Source organism: Nannobrachium achirus (assembly GCF_963921795.1).
Source record: "Nannobrachium achirus genome assembly, chromosome: 19".
NCBI lineage: Eukaryota > Metazoa > Chordata > Actinopteri > Myctophiformes > Myctophidae > Nannobrachium > Nannobrachium achirus.
The window spans coordinates 15,209,412-15,234,610 of NC_137826.1; the positions used below are offsets into that span (position 1 = coordinate 15,209,412).

Genomic DNA, 25,199 nt, shown 5'->3' on the forward strand with positions numbered 1-25,199 from the left:
TGCAAAAAGCAACCTCATGGTGGCGCTAAAAGAGGGGCATGTGAGAAATCAGGGGTGGAGGTTGTGGTTTGCCAGCCAAGTAGTGTGTGCGCAAAGTTTGGCATGGATAGTGGCATTAGCGTCGGAGATAAGAGTAGGGCCAAAAGTGTGACGTGGGGTGACAGACAGACTGACAGACATAGTTAGGGTTAATGTAACTGTTTTGGTCTTATTTTTGGTATTATATCTGTATGTGTCTTAATTGTTGATTTTTGTGTAATTTCAACAGCATTGCAAACGAGGATAAACCTCATTGCTCTTTTCTAGAATAAATACGATTTCAATCTACAATTACATTAGTAAAATAGAGTTAATGAAAGGGAATAGACTTTTGTCATTGAAAAAGTGTGATTTGTAAAAAGAAATTGCTCTTCTTCATGCTCAGCTAACTGTGTTTTGCAATGTGCTGAGGTTAATACAAAAATAAAGCAGCACTAAGAAACAAATGAACCAGACAGATGTATTAGTATAATCCTCTGTGTCAAGCTCTTAATAGCTCTTAGAGATTAGCCTGATAGCGCTCCAGCATCAAGACAAAAGATTATGCACCTAATGCTAGGTGACAAGTGTGTATGAGGAAGAAATAAAGTTCACATACGAAGGATTCTTGCATAGAAAAAGGATTATTGATGCGTAACACCTTCTCATATGCCTGTGTGCTGCTATTCCTGTTCACGAGCATTATGAAGAGGAAGTGCTTGTTGCTAATTAATCATCTCGGCAAGTGACAGGAAGAGACAGCATCCCCCTTGAACACGTTTGTTGTGTTCTGAAATAGTGTAGCTAATGTTGATAAGGAGGTAGACATTCTACTTTTCCCCCTTGACGCAAGGCCTATTTAGCACAAAAATGTTAAGCAGCCGTGGGGACAGGATTTTTGCATCCCAAACACAAAAGAAGTTGCTGTAGAACTTAGCTGGGGGAAGATGAACCTACCCAATAGTTTAATATTCCTCTATCCACCTGTTTACGCTGGAGTTTACTGGAGATTATTTGGACCACACTTCCGGTTTAACAGCAGACATACAAGCTCATGTCGCGTCGCAGATGCAGCCCGTTGTGAGCTTGTAAATCACACTCGGCTGCGGCGCCGGAAGCTCGTTACAACGTCTGCGCAATGCACTATGGGGCGTTGGAAAGCCGTCGATAGCCTCTATAGATGATAGATATTTTTTGTTCAATTCTTTCTGTGTTCATCATGTACTTATCATGTACTATTAACATACATGCACTGTTTGCAAATTTTTGTCATCCTTTTCAGGTCAATGGGACAGAAATTGAATATGAATTTGAAGAAATCACACTAGAGCGGGTGAGTACTGTATGGCACATAATAAAGCAATGTTTCTTGTTAACTTTTCATTAATCTCAGCAACACATCTCTTATCTTGTTTTAACATTGATGGTCTTTAGAAGATCCCTACTGATTCAATAGTGTACATAAAATGTAATCATCGAAAGCTATTACAAATATCCAGTTTCACTAGCAACATGCAATGATGTCCCTTTTTTATTTAACATTTTAAACATGAGCATACTGTAGGCTTCACATTAAATGCCTAGTCTGTAATAAACTAATGCCACCCTATTTAAACATTGTCATTTGAGCATTGTTAATAGGACCCTGCTTAACATGACTGTGAAATTATATTCTATACCGGTAGTACAGTAAAAACTGTCACGAGTGATTGATAATATAGAATAATATTATATTATATATATATATATATATATATATATATATATATATATATATTTTGGGGACTTTTTGCCTTAGACAGGAAATAGGGAGAAAGGCTGTCGGGATCGGGACTCGAACCCACGATGCGCTGTCAGGCATCAGAGCCTAGACCGCTAGGCCAGTGGGCCCCCCCCCCCCTTAATTGATATTTGATATGGGATTTGATATAAGTGGCCTTTGTTGAGTCACTGCTCTCTCCTGTCCACTGCCACAGGGTAATTCAGGTTTGGGCTTTAGCATTGCTGGAGGAACAGACAACCCGCACATTGGAGACGACCCTGGCATCTTCATCACTAAGATCATCCCCGGAGGAGCTGCAGCCGAGGACGGACGCCTGCGGTCAGTATCCCAGACACACTTTAGGGCAGGGGTGGGCAACTTTTTTTGCAAGAATAAATGTCCAACATTCTCAGAAAAATACAATATTGGGGGCTTTAGAAATGTCATTTGTAATTTTAGCATTACAAACTGATGTTCGAGACCTCTTTTGTAAGTGAGACCTGCCTAAAGATGAGGCCAAAGCAGTATAAAAGCAACAAACAAGATAAAAACAAAACAGAAATGTCCAATGGATACATAACCCAAGAAGCAAAAATACAATACATTTTCAGCCAATAATTTGATTATTAGAATTAAGACCCTCATGTATCTGGTAGGAGACACAAAGAGTCTCCTTTTGCACTATGTTTACTTGTTACTTGCGCCAGCAGAGTGCGCAAGCACTGCGTTCGGTGGCGTATCTGTCACGTATCTGTTTGTGTTTAGCCAATCAGGGACCAGCATTCCTGGTGACGTCACCATCAACAGCCAATGAGGGACCAGCATTCTTGGTGACGTCACCAGTGCACAAGGCTCAAGTTGGCACCTCGACAGAGTGCAGTCTTGTCTTGTACCAGAGTGAATTGAGAGAGAGAGTGGTGCCACCGAGGGGTCAGAAAATTAACTGCGTCACATGACCCATGTTTCAGCTCTAAAGTGACAAGCGGGAGATTTAAAAAAAGATTTCAATAGCAGCGTCACGAATATCGGCATTTTTAGGTAAATAAATACACAACATGACAACTGTTTTAAAGTATTTTACAGTGACAACTAAAGTCTCTGTAATATTTACTTTATACTATTGCCAAAGAACGATGTAAAATAACGTGGTTAACGTGGCTAATCAATGCGTCTTCATAACGTTATTAACATGCACAATAGCACCACCGAGTGGCAGCTGAAAGTAAGACAATGAAAGGCATGTACTCTGTTATCGTGAGACTGACTGTTGCTATTGCTTTCTTTTTTTTTTAAAGATTTGTTTTTTTTTGGGGCTTTTTATTCCTTTATTTGATAGGATAGTAGACTGACAGGAAATGGGAAGAGAGATGGGGAATGACATGTGGCAAAGGTCGTCCGGATCGGGAATCGAACCGGCGACGCCAGCAGGCATCACAGCCTAATATGTGGTATGCGCCTTGACCACCAGGCCAGCGGGCGCCCCTGCTATTGCTTTCTAACCAATTCTCGCGATTTGTCACTTTAGAAGCTCCCCACGAGCCGCCATTGGACTCGCCCCATGAAGTGAACGTAGGGGGCAGAACTCTCCATTCCAGGGCTCTGTCTTGTACTCTATTGATATTTCTCGCACTAAATCTGGCGACGCTGACCATTGCTCTCCGCCACCCTCCCCCTCCCAGAGTGAACGACTGCATCCTGAGGGTGAACGATGCGGACGTGTCTGAAGTGTCCCACAGCAGAGCGGTGGAGGCCCTCAAGGTGGCGGGCTCCATCGTCAGGCTCTACGTGCGGCGCCGCATGCCCATGATGGAGACCGTCATTGAGATCAAACTCATCAAAGGACCAAAAGGTGGGTGATCCAGTTAGTCTGTAGATTGTGTATATCGTCGTTGTCGGGTGAAAACCTTGTATGTCCAAAACCGTTTGTTTTGCATTTATCATTTTTTAAATGATTTAAACTAGTGAAAACAGCCAATCTACAAGCACACAACGCCTTGCGGTGCGAGGCGTTGTGTGCTTGTAGATCTGCTGTTTTCACTACTTTTGTGCGACGGCCTTGTGTGAGGAAGCAGGGCTTTACTTTGTGAAAGAACGTACACATTTGAAACTTGGAGATACGAGGTTTCCAGCCGAGAACGACGGTATACAGATGAGCCATTTCGAAACTTCACACGTCCTGCCATTGGCAAGACAGTAGATCTTCAGGGGATTTGCTGAACATTGAGCTTGTAGATCAGCTATTTTTGCTTTTTTTATGACCTTCTCTAATTATGAAGTTGACATCTACCTATGAAGGTGGATCCTGCTTTTCAATGGAAATAGAGTGGTTTCTTGACATTTTGTGAAATTCTGCAGAAATACGTATTCTCCATAAAAATTAGAAAGGCAAAACAGGGAAAGAAACCTGTGGAAAAAATGCAATTGCAGGACATTTTCAGGAAAATAGCGTCATAGATTATCCTTTTTTTTTTACATCACTATCGTACTGTTAGCACCATCATAATGTTTTTTTTTGAGCGGTGGTCACAACGCTCCTATACGTGGCCGTGTGTGTGGGTCTGTCTGTCTGTTTGTCTGTTTGTCTGTCTGTCTGTCTGTCTGTCTCCGGGTATGTAGCCTGCAGTAACCTTTTCTGACCACACATGTTAAGGGAGGGGCGCTGTTGTTCAGGATAGGCCAGGCACACTCACACACAAACACACACAGGGGGCACACACACACACACACACACAGGGGGCACACACACACACACACACACACACACACACACACACACACACACACACACACACACACACACACACACACCACCGCTCAGTTCACACGAGTGTGATTTTTTGTAATGTGTATTTTCACACATTTAACCACTTGAACCCTCAGTACTTGGTCTGCTCTTTCTTTCTCCTCTAGTCTACACCAAATCTCTTTGCCGAACATAGCAGATCTTTGCTCTGCGACGCGTTGTGAGCGTGTAGATCTGCTATTTTCGGTGTATGTCCCCCCCCCCCCCCCCCCCCCCCAGAATAGGGATGCTTGGGTTCAAGTGGTTAATGTAAAAGAAGATTTGGCGCCCTTCCCCCGTGTAGTAGCTCTGAGGACCCCCAGGGGGTCCTGGACCCCCTGTTGAAAACCCATTCTGTAGTCATACAAACAACAACACACACACGCACACGCGAGCGCGCACACACGTCCTCAACGTAACCAGCTAATCTTCTATGCACACAGGGCTGGGCTTTAGTATTGCTGGTGGCGTGGGAAACCAGCACATACCTGGAGACAACAGCATCTACGTCACCAAGATCATTGATGGCGGGGCAGCTCAGAAGGACGCCAGGCTTCAGGTCGGAGACAGGCTTATTATGGTGAGGCACGCTGGGTCTCGCTGCTGGGGACCCCCGTCTTACGGGGACTCTGCATGTCCTTGAATGAGGTTATCTTTGGTATATTACCAGGAAATGTGCTGACGCAGCACAATCCTCAGAACAATCTTCCTTCAAACAAATTGCGTGTGTGTGTGTGTGTGTGTGTGTGTGTGTGTGTGTGTGTGTGTGTGTGTGTGTGTGTGTGTGTGTGTGTGTGTGTGTGTGCACGCGCGCGCGTGTTTATGTTTTGTTTTACATTGACAGTTTAAAGGGGGCCTGTCACCTAAAGGGTTACTGTCACTTTAAGAATCATCTTAAAAAAACAAGTTAATTTTTTTATGATGTCATTGTGGGGATGCGCAATTATAAGCCAATCAAATTAATTGTCTGTATCGCCTGACTGTGACTACTTACTGTACTGGTCAGCTGTTGTTGGGGGGCGAGGGGCAGATTACACTGTGACATGAGCTTCAGACTGTTTCAGACCGTTTTCAGAGAAGCTCATGTCACGGTGTAATCTGCCCATCAACCCCTTTAGGTGACAGTACCCCTTTAATTAAAATATACTACAGCAGTACTGAGATACACAACTAATTATCACATACAGAACTGTACCCATTGCCTTATTTATTAACATTGAGAAAATAGCATTTGATCAACATTTTTATAAAATAAATTTAATAATTACATTACCGCCGCAGCAAACAAAGTGGTCGTCCCACTGGGATTTCCTGACAGTGTTGGGAGGGAGTTGGCAGAAAACACGTGGGTGGTGCTGGCAGCCGGCCTCGCCATCGTTGGCGTGCGCCTGTGCGGCCAGAATCATCTTTATCTGTCACATCACAGGTTTACAGTTTGTTTTGTGTGTCATTAATTTTGTAGTATTCCATGAGAAGAGACAGGATAGAGGTAGTGAGAGCAGAAGGGAAAGAGCTGAAGGTTGAATAAAACAAATAAAGATATGCATGTAGATAACACATGGGATGGCACATGGCAGATACAATATTATACATTCATAATAATAATAATAATAATATATTGCATTTTTATAGCGCTTTTCTAAGCAAGTTGCGAACTCAAAGCGCTTTACAATGGTCCATTCATTCATACCGGTACATTGGATTCATACATTAGCAGTGTAATGCATGTGTGTAGGCCTACATGTTATTTCAGAAACATTAGCATCATATGCAGGTGTGTGCATAACATGCTGCCATGAGGCTGGGATGAAGGCTGGGTTTCTGACTAAACCATCAAAGGTCGCTGTTCTCCGCTTTGTGTTTTGGTTTATTTGCACCCAGAGGAGCTCCACTCCAGTGTCTCCTAAGCCGTGTATTTTACCGCACGATCCTCAGCTGGATTTCTTTCGTCATATTTGACATGTTGAGTTCATTCATCAACGAGGGAGCTCGCGGTGACAGTTCAGTGCGTGTTGGCACTGATTGAACACGCTAGCTGTGTTAGCCCTAGGACAGATATGGCTTTTAGTTATCACTCATCCCCTCAGACAGACCACATACTGTGATGTGTTTTATTTGGTAAGATAATTTATCATATGCTGGCCTTTGTTTTAGCTTCGGGCAAAAGACAAATGCCTGGGTGAAAATCTGCATATACTGTGTAGAATGAGTGACTGCCCCGGCCCCATCCATTGAGTTGGACAGGACAGGTGGCGTCAACTTGGGAGGTTTTCTCAGCTATTATTTTCAACTAGTCCTGTGCCCGGGGGAGTGCACTGTAGCCTATATGAGGGATTGAATGTAGGAGTCTCAGAAGTAATGTTGGAGAACCCAGACCGGTGTCCGTTGGGAAGAATGGTCACCACTGATGTCCAGTTGTGCAATACCCGATGTATCCGTCTGTCTGTCTGTCTGGCCCTCTTTTATGCCCATATACTGTATGGTGTAGTCTATTGTGTCCAGGCCAGTCTATGATGTCATCTCCAAATTTGGGCACTGTAGTGATATCAGTCAGTGATGACAGTTTGGCATTGTTTTAGCATGGTTCCCTGCATGCAGTGTACTGTAAATACGTGGCACTCCCACTGAAAACAATTCAAAACATACGCTGTGCTCTGGAAACTATGCCTTTTGGACATAGCCCCTTATATATCCATGCCTGGACGGGCAGAACAATAACTAGCCAGAAAAAAAAAAAAAACACATAATTTTATTTTGAATACCACATAATTTGATGTGTCACAGGTAAGGGTTTCACCTTCATGTTCCCTTCATTGGATTGTATCAATACGATGAAGTTTAAAGAGAGAATACATTGGACTACAAGGTTACAAAGTCGTGACAGCTCAGGTACCCCGAGCATCTCAATTGACATGGCATGACATTACACGATCATGAGAAGAAACCAAGCCACGGCTCCGTGTTCCTGTGGCAGTCTCTCGGCGGTGTAATTGCACCATCCCTCTTGAAGAGAGGCCTCTACGTGCTTAACCACCGCTTAATTCCATTACCCTCCTACCCTCATCCTCTCTCCGGGAGACCATCTGTTATATTCCAGTCGGCTGAAGAAAGGGAGGGAGGCAGGGGAGGAGAGAGAGAGAGGGGGGGCGGCATGCTGGCTCGACAGGCGGAGAACATTGGAAATACAAAGTAGTTTCTAATAATAAGGCGTAACCGATAGCGACGCGCTCCCTTTCCCCTCTCTCTCTCTGCTCATGTGGCCACAGGTGAACAACTACACCCTGGAGGAGGTGACCCACGAGGAGGCCGTGGCCATACTGAAGAACACGTCGGACGTGGTCTCGCTGAAGGTGGGGAAGCCCACCAATATGTACCTATCAGATCCCTATGGGCCACCTGATATCACACACTGTGAGTCCTCCTCAACCTCTTTTAGAAGTAGATCTGAGCTCTCGTTAGAATGGTTTAGCGTTGGGATAGCGATGCATAACTGAGTGTATTGTCTTCTCTGTCGGTCAGAAACCTTGTATTTTTTCATGAATGAATGCCCTATTTTAGTACTTTGTTGTATGACAATGTTGCACAAAAGCGGTATCACAACGTGCCAATCGACTGTTTCTGCCATTTTAGAAATATTTTTGAACAATTTTGAAAATGTTCACCTACTGTTGAACGACAAGTCTGTCATGACTTTTATGAATATTTAACCAATATTTATCGTATTTAATCAAAAGTATTAACGAGACCTGGATCCATGTGCTAAAAAGTTACAGTTTTGGGCAAACAAGATTTCCACCATGCAGTATGTATATATATATATATGTACACTACAGTACAGTATGTATGCTACATACAGTATGTATGCTAATATATTAGTCATATGTACTGTACATGTACATGCCAATGGCTTGCAAGGGTGGGAACACGGTTACCATCCAGAATTTATAGATAGCTGTTGGCTATGTTTCAGACTGAGCATGTATCTATAAATGAAACAATTCACAAACGAAGAGCTCTGTGTTCCACTGCTTTTGTTCATTTTCATTCACTGTTCAGTGGCTTGTATATATTTACTTTGGGATGAGACCCTGTTTAACTGGAATAAACACAGGTAGGGCTGTCACAATTATTACATAATCGTCTAATCGCAATTATTTGAGGTAATCGCAATTATTTTGCATAATCGTCATAATCGTTTCCATGTTGAGAAATGTTAATATAGTTACAAACACTTTCAAAAAGTAGTGGAAATACTTAGCCGAAATACTTAGCCGATCTACTGTATAGCTGTATGCTGTATAGCTGTATCCAGCTGTATCTACAAGCTCACAACGCGTCGTGTGAGCTTGTAGATCGGATATTTCCACTATCAATGTTCTTTTTTAAGTATAAAATGTTCAAATATGTCAGTAATTTCTTTGTACATTTAAGTTATGTGTCATGGTTGCCATGTGCAACTTCAAAACCTAAAAGCCAAACAGAAATGTAATTGTCTACAACAAATACACGATTAAATCGTTAAATCGCAATTATTTGAGTGACAATTAATCGTCATGTAAAATGTCATAATCGTGACAGCCCTAAACACAGGCGTCCCCTCACATGTTATGACAACAGCTTTCTCTTGTCTTCCTCCCTCCTTTCTCCCCAGCGTTCAATCCAGCAATGGAAAATCATATCTCTTCTGTCGGCAACAGCGGCACCCTGGAGTACAAGTCTGGTCTTCCCCCCATCTCCCCCGGGAGTTACTCCCCCCTCCCTAGGCACTTACTGGGGGAAGAGGATGTAAACAGGTTGGATGGTTTTTCCTTCTTACGGTAATTACCTCCCTTCCTTACCAGAGAAACACTAGAACTAACAGGTAGCAGTTTTGTCCAAACACCCTACCCCAGGGGTCTTCAACAGGGGGTCCGGGACCCCTAAGGGGGTCCTCAGAGTTACTACAGGGGGTCCTCCAAATCTTTGAGTGATAGAAAGTTTTTTTCTCTTTTTTTATATCAACCACTTGAACTCTAGTGTCCATATTCTGAGAACTTTAGCCAAAAATAGTCGATCTACAAGCTCACAACGCCTCGCGCTGCGAGGCGCTTTGAGCTTGTAGATCGGATATTTTCGGCAAAGAGGTTTGGTGTAGAGGGGAAAAAAGAGCAGACTAAGTACAGTGTGAAAGGTTACGTTTATTAATTATTGACGGTTCAAGTGGTTTAATATCAGAAAACACACATTGACATGAATCCAAAATACACCGATGATCGTGCTGTCAAACGATAAAACTATATGGAATCTATGAACAGGTAGTGGGGGTCCCTGCTTCATCTCTCTCTCAACTAAGGGGTCCTTGGCCTGAAAACGTTGAAGACCCCTACCCTACCCCATCTGTGCTCCCCTGTCCTCCTGGTTTATTGGTGTTTGTCGCTGCGGCAAAAACACTTAAAAAATCTCATTGTGGATTATGATGTCTTTGAAAAAATATCCCATTTTCTCTCTGTTTTTGGGTCACCTGTTCCTCCATCCCCACCAATAAATGTCGTTCCTGTAGTGTTTTTTCAAAGCATGGGACCTAAAGCAGTTTGCAGAATGATTACAATGGGTTCCTAAATCCTTCTGTAAAAAACAAGTTGTGACTTGTGCTTACATGTGCATCACATTTTCACAAGAAACATTTGTGACAACGTGGGTGCCCAGTAAAACTAAATTTGAGTATTGTCCTGTTGTGTCAGTCTCTCTATCTTTTTTTTGTTGTCTCCAGACATTGTGGTTTATGCCTTTTTGATTTAGCCCATCCGCTAAGCATTGGAAAGTTGTGTTGTTTAGTTTGGTCCACAGAGACAGCCTGGCTTCGATTACGTTGTACATGTCACACAAATGAACACAGTTTTGTACAAAACTAACCAAGAATGTTCCCGGTGCACCAGAGTCTGCACCTTGTCTGCAGAACAGCAAGGTAGAAATGTAATTCTTTTCATGGAGCGTTAAAGGACCACTTCACCTCTGGGACAACCAGATCGTATTTTATTGTTGTTCGGGACACGATCAACACAATCTGGTCACATGATACAAAATGCATCATATGACCTCAGTGACATCAGTTGTAGCATGCTGAAATACTAAAATATCTAAAAACACAGGTTGAACAAAAAATAATAACTCAGGATTGTGTTGATCGTGTCCCAAACAACAATAAAATAAGATCTGGTTGTCCCAGTGGTGAAGTGGTCATTTAATGGTTGAAGACAGGATGATTTCCAATTCATCTGGTTTAGTATTGATAGATATTATACTGTATCTCCTTAGCAAAACATACCCTTTTCTGAGTAGAAGTTGACACTCATGTACTGTTACATCTGAGAGTCATTTGTGTCTCTCATTCTCCCTCTCCAGTTTTATCAGTAACTGTCACTGTTAGTGTAGGGTGACCATATTTTCAGCCACTCAAACCGGGACGCAAACCACTGTTGCTTAAAACCGGGACCTTAAAAGCAATGCGCACGTTACCGTGCACGTGCGTGCCCATTCTCTAACGTTCGTGCACGCGCACACACACACCGCAGGGTTGCAAACAGGCAGTGAGTGATTGTCAAACAGCCTCAGTGTTGAATTCAGACACGCAATGAATGTGTTTATGTTTTCTGATTGGTTGGTGAGCATGTTTTCATGAAAAGAACATGATGAATGTCTATGCAACCACTGAAAACAGCTACTATTATTTTAATTCTGGCGAAAACCGGGACAATCTTGCAGTGAATGTTGAAAACCGGGACATATTAGTGTTTTAGAGATATTTGTCAGGACACTGGGACACGCAGCTTGAAAACGGGACTGTCCCGGGTAAAACGGGACGTCTGGTCACCCTATGTTAGTGTGTTGTCTGGGGACCAACAGGGGTCCTTGAGGGATTTACAGGGGTGGCCAGCTAAATGATTGATAGTTATGAACCAAATGGACCATTACGGGTCTGTAACTCTTGAGGGCCCTACATGTATCTCCCGCCTTTCCAACCGACGCAGTTGTCATTTTTACACCCAGCTCCCATGTTGTTTACTAGAAGTTTGCGGCCCTTCGCTGCGCGGCCTTCACCGCCATGTTGCGGCAGTGTGGTGTGTGTAATGGCCAAATATGGTAGCTTTTTGAGAAAAAAAAGTTTTTTGAGAAAAAAAAGTTTTTTGAGAAAAAAACTAAGTTTTTTGAGAAAAAAAAAGTTAATTTTTTTTGAAAAAAAAAAACATTTTTGAAAAAAATTTTTTTTTGAAAAAAATAATTTTTTTGGGAAAAAAAAAACGCTTGCGCACACACACGCGCGCGCACGCACGCACGCACGCACACACACACACACACCCCCCTCTGTTGTAATTCGATACTCTACTCTGCTCAGCTCCTCTCCCACCTCCCTCCCCCTCCCTCCCTCTGTAACTTGATACCCTGATGATCATTTCAGCACTGGCCAGAATGTTCAGAATACTATGTCAGGACTGGCTGCTCTGCGTGAGGCGAAAGGCGAGATGTTGTTAAATTGAAATAAATGCCGTTCAAAGAGTGGCATGTTTAAAATGTGGACAGTTGTAAATTTTCACGCTTGTTCGACGTGGTGGCTATGTTTGTGAGAGGTGTAGCGAGACAATGGAGCTAAACATTCAGGTTCTAAATTGCGACCACTTTGTGTTTGCTCAATTGTATGTATTAGATTATTTAGAGCCCATGGGCATGTTGGTCTTAAAATGAGGTGTGGTCTGACGCTTTTGGACCAGCTTTTAGTCTTATCAGCCGGCATAGTGACGGCGCAGATATTTCCCTACTATTTTGGACAACGCAGCGCTCAACGCAACAACAGGTCACCATCACATTTAGGTCTCCTGACGCACAGAGCGAGCAGCCTTCCATCATGTTTTAATAAGTGGTTTGGCCTGGTTGGATGACAATGATCTTGCTCAGATTATCTATATATTGCATTGGTGAGTGAAAGGGATAAAAATAGAGGCATTTACTTCAATTAGTAATAGCTTACAATTAATTACTGAATGATAGAATATCTTCAGATACATTCAGTTTGTCAAAATTCCTAAGACAAAAACAATAAATGATTATAGTAAATTTACCCCGCATTGATTCCGGATGGAGACACAAATGCATTTGCGTCCCCATCCGGAATCAATGGGGGTAAATTAATTCTAATCAAATTTGTGTCTGAACTCAAGTCTCCATGGCGTGAGTAATCAATAGGAAAGAAAGTCATTTTGGGGGTGAACTACTCCTTTAACTGTCATTAACTCTTATTCTGCTTTGAACGTTCCTGTTCGCCCCAATTTTAACGAGTGAGGACGGCCAATACGGCGCTCGTTCGTTTACCTCGTCTGATGACTGTAAGCTGATGAGGGGTCGTGCCGCCGTGTACTGTAATCACATCGCGAGCAGTGATGTTCTTAAAAATCCATTATGCGTTGACATCAACGGAGACCATTTTGCTTCCGTGTTGATTATCTCAGGCCCTGGGGCTGTGTGTGCATTTGTGTCTTCCCATTGTATGGGAAGAGGAAGCGGCCACATTCACATTAATGGCATTACGCCCCCCTCTGCTGGCTGGCCTGCGAAAGCGCAGCCAGCCAGGCAATATAAGGCAAAAAATAAAATAAAATAAAAAAAGTCTCAAAATCTACTATAACGTTGCAAAGGTAAGCCGCTTTTTGATGGCGCCAGACCCAATAAATAAATAAATAATCTGGCAGTAAGAGAGTTAATATCCATAGAGCTCTGACTCGAGGACGAACAAGATGCACAGTCAGCAGTGTCTACAGGTCATGCTTTAATTGATGGCTTACATAACGAAGAACACGAGTGAGAATGAGCGAGTGATTATTAAGTGGATAATGTCAAGATATCATGGATGTCACATTACAATGTCTGCTAGATCAGTGGTTCTCAACCTGTGAGTCGGGACCCCCAGGGGGGTCCACAAATTATTGATGATGATTAACTTAATGTGCAACATTGTTTTCTCACTCAACAGTAAACAAACCATTGTACGGTTTAATTGCATAGAGGGTATATGCACATTTCTAAAGTGACAATTTAAGGACTTTAAAGATCTTTTTTAGTACCTCTGGTCTAACATTGGTCAAATTGTCAAATATTAGAGGCAGCAATTGGAATAGATTGAGTCAAACTAAATGTAATGCAAAACTCCTAAAATTCCAAGTGCTTGTGCAAGGTGGGGTGTCCCTAGTTGAAATATGATCATTTTGGGGGTCCTTCTGTTAACACTTTTTAATCCTTTTAGAGTGGTATTTAAGGTGTCATATAGACAAAAATGAACAATGAAACTAAATAACAACGGTGCTGTTCACTGTATATAATTGAAGAGTAGTGTTTAAACTGCAAGTTTATCTTTAAGCGCATCTTCCCTTAAAAGGAATGGGAAAACAACTGATTGGTTTAATTAATTCATGTAATGCCTCAAAACACATCCATGACTAATTTAGAGCCTTAATTACAACAACTTAGTGCCGTGTGCCCGGGTTTTGTGACCATCTAGCTAGCAAAAGGTGTGCAGACATCCCTGTACAAAGTGTACAAAACAAATCGACCCTTACCGGTTCATTCGGTTAAATGTTTGCACTCTCAAGGTTAGATTAGATTAACAATTTGTAACAGGGCAGTATTGAGGAATATAGCAAACTGCGCCATTTGGGGAGTTGCGCCCCAGGAAATATGAATAAAACCTACTTCAACTACATCCTTGAGTACATTAGTGACTCCTCAGTCCTCACACAGTTAGTTTTACAATATATTGAGCAGCACAAGTGCAAAAAGGCTTTATTTAATTAAACCAGTTATTTCGTTCATTTCTCTCAGGGTTAGATTACGCAGATCAGTGTTTCTCAAACTTTTTTCTGCATGGGCACACTTTTCATGTCCCAAGAAACCATGGGCACACCAACATAATACGGGTGTGTAAATATCGTCAATGTCGGGAAGAAACCTTGTACCTCCAAGTTTCAAATGTGTACGTTTCTTCGCAAAGTAAAGCCCTGCTTCATCATACAAGGCTGTCGCCAAACAGTAGTGAAAACAGCAGAACTACAAGCACACAACGCCTGGCGTTGTGTGCTTGTAGCGTTGTGTGCTTGTAGATTGGCTGTTTTCACTAGTTTAAATCATTTTAAAAATGATAAATACAATACTGGCTGTCAAGCAGTTTCAAGGGGCACACTTGACCCTTCTCAGGGGCACACCAAAGGTTCCCAGGCACAGTGGTTGAGAAACACTGACGTGGATTAACACAGAAGATTTATACTCTGGGGTTTCAAATGGCGGTCCGTGGCCTAACGCAAACTGGGGGTCCTTGAAATTAAGCAAATCACAGCTGTAAGTTATTTCTCACTCATATCTGAGTCCAGTTCGGATGCGTCTCCATGCTGCTTTAGTGAAAATGCTGGCATAAGTATCCCCCCCCCCCCCAGCTCAGCCTCTCTCTCACCTAATCCCATAACAATCTGCTACAAAGCCGAGTGTCCATGTAATAGCAGGGCCATGGAGCCAGTCATCAAGTGTTGGCAGCGGGTGCTGGTTGGTTGTGTATCCAGGCAGGTCTCAGGTGTAACCATGCAACCTTGTGACGTACAGTACAGCCCATCTCGGTTGCAAGCCGATTGTACACCGCTGCTTTTGAAGCCTGTTAAACAATGGTGACCTTTGAGGCAGTTCATGAGAGATGCAAATGTTGACTGTCAAGCTGTATTTGAGTTCGGTTTAGCAGTGGTGTCAAGTAAGTAAGTACTGTACTTAAGTACAGTTTTGAGGTACTTTTACTTTACTGGAGTATTTCCAATTTTCAATACTTTTACTTCTACTCCACTACATCTCAGAGGCAAATATTGTACTTTTACTCCACTGCAATTATTTGAAAACTTAGTTACTAGTTACTTTGCAGATATACATTATAATATTATAAAACATGCATTAACCATTTTGGCCCTATTTTATACATAGAACTTTGTATTTCTACTTATAACAGAGTATTTCTACATTGCCATATTGATACTTTTACTTAAGTAAAACATTTGAGTACTTTTTACACCACTGCCTTTGAAGGCAGTTCATATGAGAGATGCAAATGTTGACTGTCGAGCTGTGTTTGAGGTGTGTTTTGTGTCATGAGGGTTCGCAGCGCATCACACAAAACGGCATCACACTAGACTAGATGCTGTGCACTGGAGGCTGGTGAAATAACATAGCGGCGATGAACAAAAGGTTGTTACCAGAAGATAAGAGAAAGATTAGTCCTCCATTCTTTTCAGGCTAAGAGGTTTACCACTTCCTCTTACTGGAGGTACATAATTACAGCAGGCACGTGCACACATAGACATAAAAGGGGGCATGAGCCCCTGCCCCTTTTCTCAGTCTGTAAAAAGTGCCCTCTCCAGACCATGAATGCAGTTTTTACTTTGGTGAAAGAAACGCAAATGCCCTCTTTCCATGCCATACCTGAAGGCATCATTCAAGAGAATAGCCTTGTCCAAACTCTCCTGAACTTGAATGCGGCATCTTATGTTGAAAGAATAGGGTTACTACATCAGTGGTTCTCAAACTTTTACATTGATGTTTTGTTTTTCTTCATGGTTTTGGTCTACGTCTAGATAATCCATTCCTTTGCAACCTGCACATTATTCTGAAGAAATCGATTAGAGGTGCAACAGTTACTCGAACTAAACGATTTTATCGATTATAAAACAACAAGCTCACTACGCATCGTAACATGACACATTGTGAGCTTGTAGATCTGCTATTTCTTTTTTTGTTTTGCATGACACTGTTGTGTGACATAGTATAAAAAGTGGTTTATCGTTTCAACCCATCCAGTGCCCAGAATCACCACATGAGGGCGCCTAATGGCCAGAGAATCCACCATAGACATACGCTGTATATGCACAAGCCGTGCGCAGCCATGACGCGCCTGAACACTTTCCTTTGTGTCATGAACAGAAACAGGATGAAGTTAGCTTGAAGTTAGCTATTGGCTACCAAGCATTTTAGAAGCCCTATTTTTGGCGATTTAGCCGTGATTAAACCTTGCGCACCTCATGGATATGCATGGAACAGAGAAAATGAGCTCTAAAGATCCTGGATTGCATTGGAGTGGACGGCAAATATCGGCTGCGCGACGCTCTCGCGGGCCGATGTAAACAGATGACGGCCGGCGGCCGGCTCGAAAATTTAGCCCGGTGTTTCGGTAAGGCCTCTGGGTGTTTTTTTTATTTTTCATAAAAAGCCGGACTAGTTCGGGATCGGCACCCCGAACCCCGAAAAGGCCGAAATAAAGCCGAACTAGTTCGGGATAGGCACAGTAAGAGTTCTTTTGTATATTTCAAAGATTTTTCAAAAACACGTATTAATCGGAGAAGTAGTTGCAGCCCTATTCTTCATTGCTTGCATCATTTTGCTGAAACCTTGCTCTGAAGAGTGTGCGTGCTTTTGGGCCTCTTGAGAAGTGCAAGGTTAGAAATTCTCATTCTAATTTTCCAGTCACAAATTGGCTAAATTAATTTGAAGCGTGCTTAACCTCCTGAGTTCCAAGTTAAAAGTGAACAACAAGTACAGGAAGAGAAGAGGGTGCACCAGTTCACTATACACGGCACAGTGGGTCTGTAAGGGTAAATGAACACTCAAGGCTTGGCTGTGTATTCTGCAGCCAGTGGCGTCAGTTCAGAAAAAGCTAAGGTATGGCAACATGACTGGTGTCTTGCACGCGCGCCTTCCAGTCATGTTGCCATACCTTAGCAACAGGCATGATACATTTTATTTCTTGGGCTAGATATAGCAGCCTGGAAAGGTTGTTCAAGTGCAGCTAAACTTGGCACGTTAGTAAACGTGCCACAATTAACAATAATGCATTGCACCTGTGCAGCTGACTTATTACGGAACCTGGGAATATACCATCTTGTCAAGATGGGGAGAATAAAAGTGTGGAGAATATAATTATAATACCTAACAACATAATAACCAGCACAGATACACAATTAAGAAATTCATGGATTTATATTTAAAAGTAACTTTTATTTTCCCCCCTGGACCCAGGGTATGGCAGCTGCATACCCCTGCCATACCCAATTGACGCCCCTGTCTGCAGCTCTGCTAATCATGAATGATTTATCAGAGGGAATGAACTCTGACTGCTCCATCCTCCTGCTACCACCACTGATACTGCTGATAATCCCAGAGGCACTGTTGGCCGAATGAGAAAAAAAGGCGATTTTTCAGGGAAACGTTTAACATTTTAAGCATCTCTTATATGAATAAAATGTACATGATTATCCTGATCCCATTGTCCATCTGTAGAGAAGGGAGAGTGTTTTTTGCAGGTTGTTCAGTCCGAGTGTATCGAAAGGGTGCGTTTGGAAATGTGCACCGTGAGTGCAGTAACCTCAGTAAAAGTATGCCTAACCCCTAAACCTAACCTTAACCCTAACCCTAACCTCAGTAAAACTATGCCTAAACCTAACCCTATAACCCTAACCCTAACCTTAACCCTAACCTCAGTAACCGTGACGCGGGTGATTATCTATTACCGGCATTTCCGAACGCACCCTTTGATACACTCGGACTGAACGACCTGCAAAGAATTCTCTCCCCTGTAGAGAAGCCACCTAGGACAGTGGTTCTCAACCTTTTCAGGCTGTGACCCCCAAAATAATCATATAACTGGGGACCACCCCCCCCCCCCCCCCCACCACCCTGACAAGCACTAAGAGTTGCAGTTCTTTTTTTTAAATAATTTTTATCCCACGATTTTGCAACCCATTTTTTCACCCAGTGCCAATTGCCTATGTAATCCTGGGCTCTGCACTCCCTCTGCTGTGCCTGGGGAGACAACGGACTAACTTCATGCTTCCTTCATGTATGGGTAGTCCAAGTTGTTTCTTTTCACCTGACAGGAGGGATTTCCCCGGGATGGACTTAGCGCGTGGAAGGAACACGTTATTCCAACCAGTTCCTTTCACCTCCATCAGGGGCCCCGGCTGGCCAGGGGGAGGCATTATTGAGACCAGGATTACTGCATGTTTTTGTGAGGGTATCAACCCTAGGAGACACGGGGAGAACATGCAAACTCCACACAGAAAGAGTTGCAGTTCTATTGTGAAAATAGCAGATCTACATGCTTACACGCCTCGCAATCCAAAAGGACCTCACAGATCTGTAACGCTGAGAGTTATGGGGATCCTTGAAATTGCATTAGAGTATACAGACCTGTTGGCTCTTGCAGCTCAGTATGTCATCAATAGTGCTCGTGAGCTTGCTATCCTGATAATGCAGTTCACACTGTGTTTTTTTCCAGAAGTGAAAGCGCTTTTGTAGGTGCGCTGTATGGAAGCCCTTCAACATGCAAGTCTAATTTGGCGGATGATTGGATGTTGCATTCATGACATACCGGTATGGTGATGTTTGTAAGAAATAGACCCGCCCACAAATTTGTGATGGCAATTGCAGGTGAATCAAAACACAGTTTGATGGTCATTGTCACATGATGCAGGACACCATTTGTGTGTCATTTGATGGAAACAGTCACATTTTTGCAACAAACAATGAGATTTGTAGCATTTGTATGGGAGCAGGTGACATGGCTTTTGGCTCAACGTTTCTCTTGACAATATTGTCAGGCAGAAACAAGTGTGGCCTATTATGGGGAGTTGCATCATGATCCAGTAGAGCCAGTGAAACATCTTTATTGTACGACCTACTACGATTACATAAAACATGCACCAGGGTATGAAACAACCGCTTAAATCTTTAGTTTTGTAACGTTTTCCCCGGAAAAGCCCCAGCGTAGTCTCGCGTGGCCAGAATGTTGCCTAACGCGATTTGCAAATGCTCCCTGGCTACGCAAGACTACAGTACTGGCATAGTCTGAGAGCGTGGAACTACCTTTACTTTTTGGATACAATTTCGGGAAAAGTGTTTTCTACCTAGACGTGGAGGCGTTCTACCCCAGCCCTGGTATACCTTTATAGGACCTCATCTCGGAGCACAACAGTATGCAGCGACGGGTGAGGTTCTATATGAGGCTAGTGTGATTGATGATGATAAATGCCTAATTCCATTTTTTTTTATCATAAAAGCTGGAGCTTGTTCTGATTGATAGGAAGACTGAAAGTGAGATAGGACAGAATGTTGTAGAGAGATTAGTGTGTGACTGAGTAGGAAATAGGAATACTACAGAAGAAGTCGTCGCTACAACTTGCATGCTCCAATTAACACAGCTGGATTCACAGCAGTTCACGCTCCCAAAAGCTAACACGCAAAACCATCATAGCATGTTGAGCCAACGCTTGAAGTGATCACTTTGTTTCTGCCAGATTAACGACATCTTTGCATACATTATGAACTCATCGGATTCCGAATATTTGATATTGGATGACGACATCGATGATAAACCTCTATATAAATGGTTGATATTCAGTGTATTTGAGGATGTGGCGTGTTCTGTTAACTTCCCCCACCGTCTGATGTCATGTTCTCTGTAAGCATGCTTCCAGGTGTGAGATTTCTCACACAGAAAATGCATGCCTCTCTTTGTTTAAGTGCATTCTTTCTGTATTTCTTTATTATGGTTCTTGATCAGTGCCTCAAAAAATGGAAACAGCTGCTGAAACTCAAATAGCAACACTAAAGCATGCAATTCTTAACCACATTAACTCTGGCGTCATTATATGCAAACATACATTTTGGTGAAGTTTGCATATCGGCTATATTCGGAAAATAGATTTTTTGTAAAGGGGGTAAAAAAGGAGCGGACCAAGTTTTGAGCCCTGAAGTCCCCCGTCAGCTAAGTACTGGGTGCATCCCCCCATTCTGACATGCTGCCATTCCGACATCCCCCCCATTCCGACACTAACCCTATACCTAATCCTAACACTAACCTCTATGGAAGTGCCGCCACTCAGACAATTAGCTAGTCAATGTCGGAATGGCAGCATGTTGGAATGGAGAGCGGCCCCCCTAAGTACTATTTAGGGGTTAAGTGGTTAAGTTAATCTTAGGGTTAATCTTATGGTTATTGATTATGAAGAACTGTATGGAAGGTTGTTAACTTTTGCCATCTACCTCCAATTAGAAATCCCTCACTAGATGACGGAGAGGGTCACAGGTTTGATTCCCAGCATTTCCAGTTGAGGTGAGATATCTTGACTGGTCAGTCACATATCGCTCTTTGCATGCTCATCAGACCATATCACTCTGTTTCTCAACATCTGGCCCGAGGAATGGGCCCTTATGGACCATTTATGTAACTCTGAGAGTGTACAAATTGAACCATTTTCTATCTTTGTGACCCAGCAACGTAGATGATTTAACTTGTATAAACGGAACCAAATGGACCCCGAATTGGAAGGGTCCATTTTGTTCTGTTTGTACACTCTCAGAGTTACAGACCTATAAGGGTCTATTTGGAGTGGACACAGTATTGAACACAAGATTATGTTGTTGTTGATGATGATGATGATGCATATTGACCTGGAAGTCATTCAAGAGTCTGTATGCATGCAGTGAGACTTTAGACTTGTCTTGCCTTGTGTTGTTTTGTGTTGCATGTGCGTGAACAGACATCACTGTTATCTTTGTATATAGGCCTATTCATGTTAACATTTCACTTTGACCTTTGACCTTGCTACCACTCTTCACATCATTTTCTACAGTTAGTTATGGTGACATATCTAAGGCGTGATTAACTATGCCTCTTTAAACAGCCAAATGAAGCAAATTGTCAAATAGATAGTTTTTTGTCTTAACCACTTTCAACCTGGCATTACTATTGTGGGCAAGTCATAGAAGAACCTGTCTGAAGATTTACCCCAAAAATTAAAGAAATTTAAAAAAAAAAATGTCAAAACATTAGCTAAACGTTGTGAGTTTGTATTATGTGCTATTTTGGCTGATGGTGAAGTGCATAGGTCATAAGCATACAGAAACATACTTATAAGAAGTAGTGAGGAATATGACCACTTACAACTGTAGAGTTAATAGAGCTTGATAAGAAGAGTATAGAAAGTCCGTGCTTGTTGTAGAACTGGAGAAATGTGAATACTTACACTAGCCTAACCTTCTCTCCCTCTGTCTGTCCTTCACTGTTTCTTATCCGGTATCTTCTCAGAGCTACTTGTCACTGCTCTGCTGACTCACCATCGCATTGCAAAGCACACGCCTCATTCTCTCCCCTCGAAACACTTTCTATGCTCATGGTTTCCCATTCAAACCACAAATCATTAAAGGGATATTTCACTTTCAAAAAAACTTTTGGTCATTTTATCGTCTAATCTGGCTTTTATGAACACACTGAACAGATTTTAATTTGCTTGATTCATTATTTAGATATTTGATGTAAATGTTACCAGGCCCTCCTCCTCCAGGGCCCCTCCCCATACACACCCATTGTAACTTCAAACGTCATTTTAACCATAGATTCATTCAAAACACACATTATTATTTTTTTACTCATACTACCCTCCTAATACGTGAGCTGGCCGTTTTTTTTTAGATAACCTTTTTCATTTATTTTTAATAATTCTTTGGGAAAATGGAAACATTAAATACAATACATTTCTTTACAAATAAATAAAAAAAGTTATTTAAAAAAATAAAAACACCTCCAGCTCACATATTAGAAGGGTAGTATGAGTCACCAGAAAAAATAATGGGTGTTTTTAATGAATCTATCATGGTTAAATTGGAGTTTGAAGTTACAATGGGTGTGTATGGGGAGGGGAACTAGAGGAGGAGGGCCTGATAACATTTACATCAAATATCTAAATATTGAATCAAGCAAATGCAAATCTGTTCAGGGTGTTCATAAAAGCCCGATTAGATGATACAAATGATGATGATACAATATCCCTTTAACTCATCTTCAGTGGAAAAACAGCCTAAACACATTAGCCTTGAGGAAGCTGGCATTGTTAATGCCAACATGCATAAAGAGAGACTAGTAGGATGGCAGACATGTCAGCATCCATGCCTTCTTTTCTCCCCCTCTCACCATCCCGTTTTCTTCATTTATTTCTCTTGCTTTCTTGCTGTCTCTGGAGGTCATTTCCATCTCTCCAACCTCCTCCTCCTCCTCCTTCTCCTCTGTGTGTGCTAATCTCTGTGCTCTTGTCTCTCTCTCTCTCTCTCTCTCTCGCCTCCCTTGTAGGCCTCCTGAGCCAGTTTACAGCACTGTGAACAAGCTATGTGACCGAGCACCCTCCCCCAGACACTATTCCCCCGTGGAGTGTGACAAAAGCCCCCTCCTTCACTCCGTCCCCCTCCCAAACTATCACTTAGGCCTGTTCCCTGACACGGACGTCACCAGGTACTTCCCACCACCACCACCACCACCTCCTCCTCCTCCTCCTCACCGTCCTCCGCCCACCTGACTACAGTATGTGCATGACATTGCATGTCCTTTTTCCCCCCCTTTCTTCTTCCTATACACGTGTTCATTCACACGGCAGCCATTTTGCTGCGTGAATGTGGTCACCTCCACTCCCGTCCTTTAATCGTTCCCTGAAGTCTGCTGCTCTCAGTCTGAGCCATTGGTTTCTCAATTCAAAGTGGGCTCCCGGGGACCCCCAGGGGTCCTCGAGGGGGTTCCAGGGGGTCCCCATCCAAATGTGTTAATATTATCATCAAAATGAGTGGTTCCTGGCACAAAAAGCTTTTCAAATGGAGCGAAATACATTATTAATTTGGGGTCCTTGACATGAAAAGGTTTGAGAACCAAACGGCTCTAAGTCCTCTACCAGTCTCTTCCATTCACAGGCTGAAGGCCCAGGGCTCCCCCACACTTTTCTTTTGCCCACACACTGCGGCTCTTATCCACATATATGTGACTCACACTATCCAAGCAGGTGGTCAGTGGTTCTCGACAGTTCTCAAGAGAAAGAACGGGTCCGTGGTACTGTATTTATGTGGCAAAAAGTCTCCTACGCCAGTTTAAAAATATCACTTTCAGCAACACTTTTAACAAAGTGATGTCTTGAGAGACATGTTGTGCCTTGCTCTCCATGTTGCTCCATGTTTAAGGCTGTTGCATGCTGCCCAATATCAACTGACCATTTGGCTTCACCTGTAGTTTGCCATCATATTTGAATAACATTTGTTTGTTTTAAAACCTTACCTAATGCCTAACCTAACCCCCTCTGTTCACGTATACTGTATGTATGTATCCAAGTCGAATACTTTACTATTTAATATAGCCTAGTAGTGTGTCAATGGTCTGAATTTATTCACATGTTTTGGCTTAATACCTGTCAGTTACCGTGACTGAGTGAATGTGTGATGTCTGTTTCTGCCAGTCCTGTCTAAATGTGACATTGACCTCTCCGACATGATATACTGTAAATCATGTTTTGTCATGTGAATGATTCTTGTCCAACCATTTGGTTGACTGGTATCGTTCCCACCCTTTTATTCCTGCGCTGTAGACCAGCACTGTACTTAGCTTTCACAAGTCTCAAGTGAGAAGACAATATAAAAATGTGATGAGTTATCCAAGGATGAAGCTCATATAAAATGAATTGGAGCCTTGGGGCTGTAGGCGACCAAAGATATCATCAAAGGAGCCCATATCGACAGCTGCAAGACTGCTTATGGCTCAGCTATTCTGACTATGCAGCCTATCTGAGTTTTGTTGTTGTTGCTATAAGCATCCTTTTAACATGCTAAATTAATTTTCTAATGAGGTTTTTTTTTGCCTGGCCAGGCCATCTCCCTGAGTCAAAATGAGTGCTGTAGTCAATTTAAGCCAACTGTATGCTTATGTATGAATTATATTTGTGTCAAACACACAGGGAAAAGCAGGTATCCTACCTAGTCACTGCCTCTGTTATCCAACACAATGTGAGGACCTGATGTTGTACAAGAGGAATAAAGAAGTTAATCACTTGTATAGGAATCTTAAATAAAGAGCATTTAAAAGAACATCTCCCTGCTAATAGATGTTTATATTAGCAATGTGAATGTAACACAACAATGTGGATGTATTTCATCGTTAGGATGGTTTAAGTCAGGCAGAAGTGACAGTGGTGGCTCTCTGGTGTTTGCCTCTGTTGAAAGGATATTTTGTGGATCAAGGGTTTTTACATTTTGTTTTACATTTATCTTATGTCTGTGTGCATGTTGAGAGCTGGGCACTCTGTGTGCGGTGTGTGGAGCAGGATTATAGCAGATCTCACTGGAAGTACAGTAATTCAACACCTCAACTGCTGATATGCACATAATAATGTTCGAACAACTCAATGTCTTTTCTCTTACCATTGTGATAAATGGCTGATACGGTTGGTAAACCTGCTCTTGTCTTGACTGTTGACTTTGAGCCCCTTTTTGGTCCAATATAGTAAATGTGTTCTTTCATAGCTTCCTTTTATGGTTTGAACTTTGAAGAGGCCCGTGGACATTTATGATTGTGCGTCTTGTGATGTAACAAGGCATTAAGCAGATGACTACATATGAGATAATGGATGCTGATCAGTGTACTCGCTCAGTCACTCTGCGCTTGTTAGAATGAAGGCATTGAAAGGAATCTAGATGAGACTCAAAATTGTAATTCTATCTGAATTGGGTCAGTGGAATCTCCTCCCAACATATTATAATAGTTGAGCTTGTGTAGATCAG

General features: G+C 42.4%; 1 protein-coding gene across 1 annotated transcript in view; it reads left to right on the forward strand.

Moving 5' to 3' along the window:
* dlg2 (discs, large homolog 2) overlaps positions 1-25,199 on the forward strand; it is a gene marked incomplete at its 5' end in the record, with an annotated part of 145,816 nt that overhangs the window by 90,611 nt on the left and 30,006 nt on the right. The window contains 8 exons of the mRNA XM_080749255.1: positions 1,301-1,351; positions 1,995-2,119; positions 3,460-3,629; positions 5,006-5,142; positions 7,829-7,973; positions 9,214-9,355; positions 22,738-22,896; positions 23,346-23,481. Of these exons, the coding sequence (XP_080605381.1) occupies positions 1,301-1,351; positions 1,995-2,119; positions 3,460-3,629; positions 5,006-5,142; positions 7,829-7,973; positions 9,214-9,355; positions 22,738-22,896; positions 23,346-23,481 (1,065 nt within the window). The remainder of the gene's footprint in view (positions 1-1,300; positions 1,352-1,994; positions 2,120-3,459; positions 3,630-5,005; positions 5,143-7,828; positions 7,974-9,213; positions 9,356-22,737; positions 22,897-23,345; positions 23,482-25,199) is intronic.